This window comes from Muntiacus reevesi, chromosome 1, assembly GCF_963930625.1.
Source record: "Muntiacus reevesi chromosome 1, mMunRee1.1, whole genome shotgun sequence".
NCBI lineage: Eukaryota > Metazoa > Chordata > Mammalia > Artiodactyla > Cervidae > Muntiacus > Muntiacus reevesi.
The window spans coordinates 219235041-219236817 of NC_089249.1; the positions used below are offsets into that span (position 1 = coordinate 219235041).

Consider the following 1777-nt stretch of genomic DNA (forward strand, 5'->3'; position numbering starts at 1 on the left):
TCCAGGACAAAATTGTACCCAAAGTAGTTTGAAAGAGGCAATTTATCTTCTGAGCAGTTGTTGGCAAAGGGTCATGCAGACACTGTTTTATTATGACTTGTGGAATTTCAGTTCAGTTCAGTCACTCAGTCATGTCTGACTCTTTGTGACCCCATGGACTGCAGCACACCAGGCTTCCCTGTCCATCACCAACTCCTGGAGCCTGCTCAAACTCATGTCCATCGAGTTGGTAATGCCCTCCAACTAACTTGTGGAATTTAATGTAATGAAAATGATGGCATTCATGTTTCAAGGCTCTGAACCTGCCACTCGCTTTTCCTGAAGTTAATTCACTGTGTATTCTATATTGATTTTCTTTATCTGATAAAGAGATTTTCCTTCATTCTTACCCCATAGATGCCACAATTTCTTCTCATGACTTTTCTAAGAGCATCTTTGAAGTCTTTGTTCCTCAAACTGTAGATGACAGGGTTCAACAGTGGGGTGACCACAGTATAGAAGACAGAAACAATCTTGTTGATATCTGGTGACAGGCGGGCACTGGGGCGAACATACATGGAGATCATGGTCCCATAGTAGATAGTGACAACAGCTAAATGGGAACCACATGTGGAAAAGGTTTTCATTCGGCCAGAGGCTGAAGGAATTCTCAATATTGATGACACAATAAAAACATAGGACACCAGTGTAAGAATAAAGCAAATGCACAGCACAGCAATTGACAGGATAAAGATGACCATCTCAGTGACATAAACACTGGAACATGAGAGCTGCATGAGGGGCGGGAGGTCACAGAAGAAATGATTGATCTGGTTGGGCCCACAAAAGTCCAACTTGGAAATCATTAGAGAGGGCAGAAATCCTGTGCCAACTCCTGTCAACCAGGAGATAGCCACCAACTTGGTGCAGATCTCAGGACTCATCAGAAAAGAGTAGTGCAGTGGACTACAGATTGCCAGATATCGGTCATAGGCCATCACAGCCAGAAGAAAGCACTCAGTAGCCCCGAAGAATACAAAGAAGTAGAGCTGCGCTATACAGGCATGGAAGGAGATGGCTTGGCCCTGGGAGATCAGAGTGGCTAGGAGAAGGGGCACAATGGTGGATGTATACCAGATCTCCAGAAAGGAGAGATGTTTGAGGAATGTGTACATAGGTGAGTGCAGCTGCTGGTGCTGGCTCACCACGACAATAATGACAATATTCCCTGTCACTGTGAGGAAGTAGATGAACAAGAAAATGATAAAAAGCAAGGTCTGCCACTCAAGAAGGTTCTGGAATCCAAGCAGCTGAAACTCAGTAACAGTGGACAAATTTTGGGACTTCATTGCCTGTAGAAGAGGAAAACATTTTGGAGAAGCATTGTTTGCAAGGCATAAAAACATTTATAAATACTGACATCTGGAACTTCAGAGACGAATTTTTAAATTAGTTCAGATCTTTAGGTACTGCATTATAGAAGAGCAAATGCATGATTTCATCTTTTAAAGAATACATTTTGAGATCAGAAGTTGAATATGGATATGAAATCTTGGAAAGAACCTCAGCAAACTTCATTTGTTGGATTCTTTGAATTCTACAAGTGATCTCAGGTTCAAAGACATAGGCCAAAAAGGACTCTGACTAAAATCAAACTTAGAAACCAATGATAATAGCAAAGTTAAAAAAAAAATCAAGCACATAAGGAAGCAAATACCTTCCTTTTCTCATATGTGGGCTTTGTCTGAAAAAGAAGTTAGACACAGCATAACCCCTAAGATACTTTGGGAAAGTTTCT

At 41.4% G+C, this 1777-nt stretch overlaps 1 protein-coding gene across 1 annotated transcript; it reads right to left on the reverse strand.

Moving 5' to 3' along the window:
* Window positions 1–356: 356 nt before the first annotated feature.
* Window positions 357–1328, reverse strand: LOC136167368 (olfactory receptor 11L1-like). The gene has a single exon (XM_065934978.1). It carries the CDS (start codon window positions 1326–1328, stop codon window positions 357–359), a length of 972 nt encoding a protein of 323 aa, XP_065791050.1.
* Between the last annotated feature and the right edge of the window lie 449 nt (window positions 1329–1777).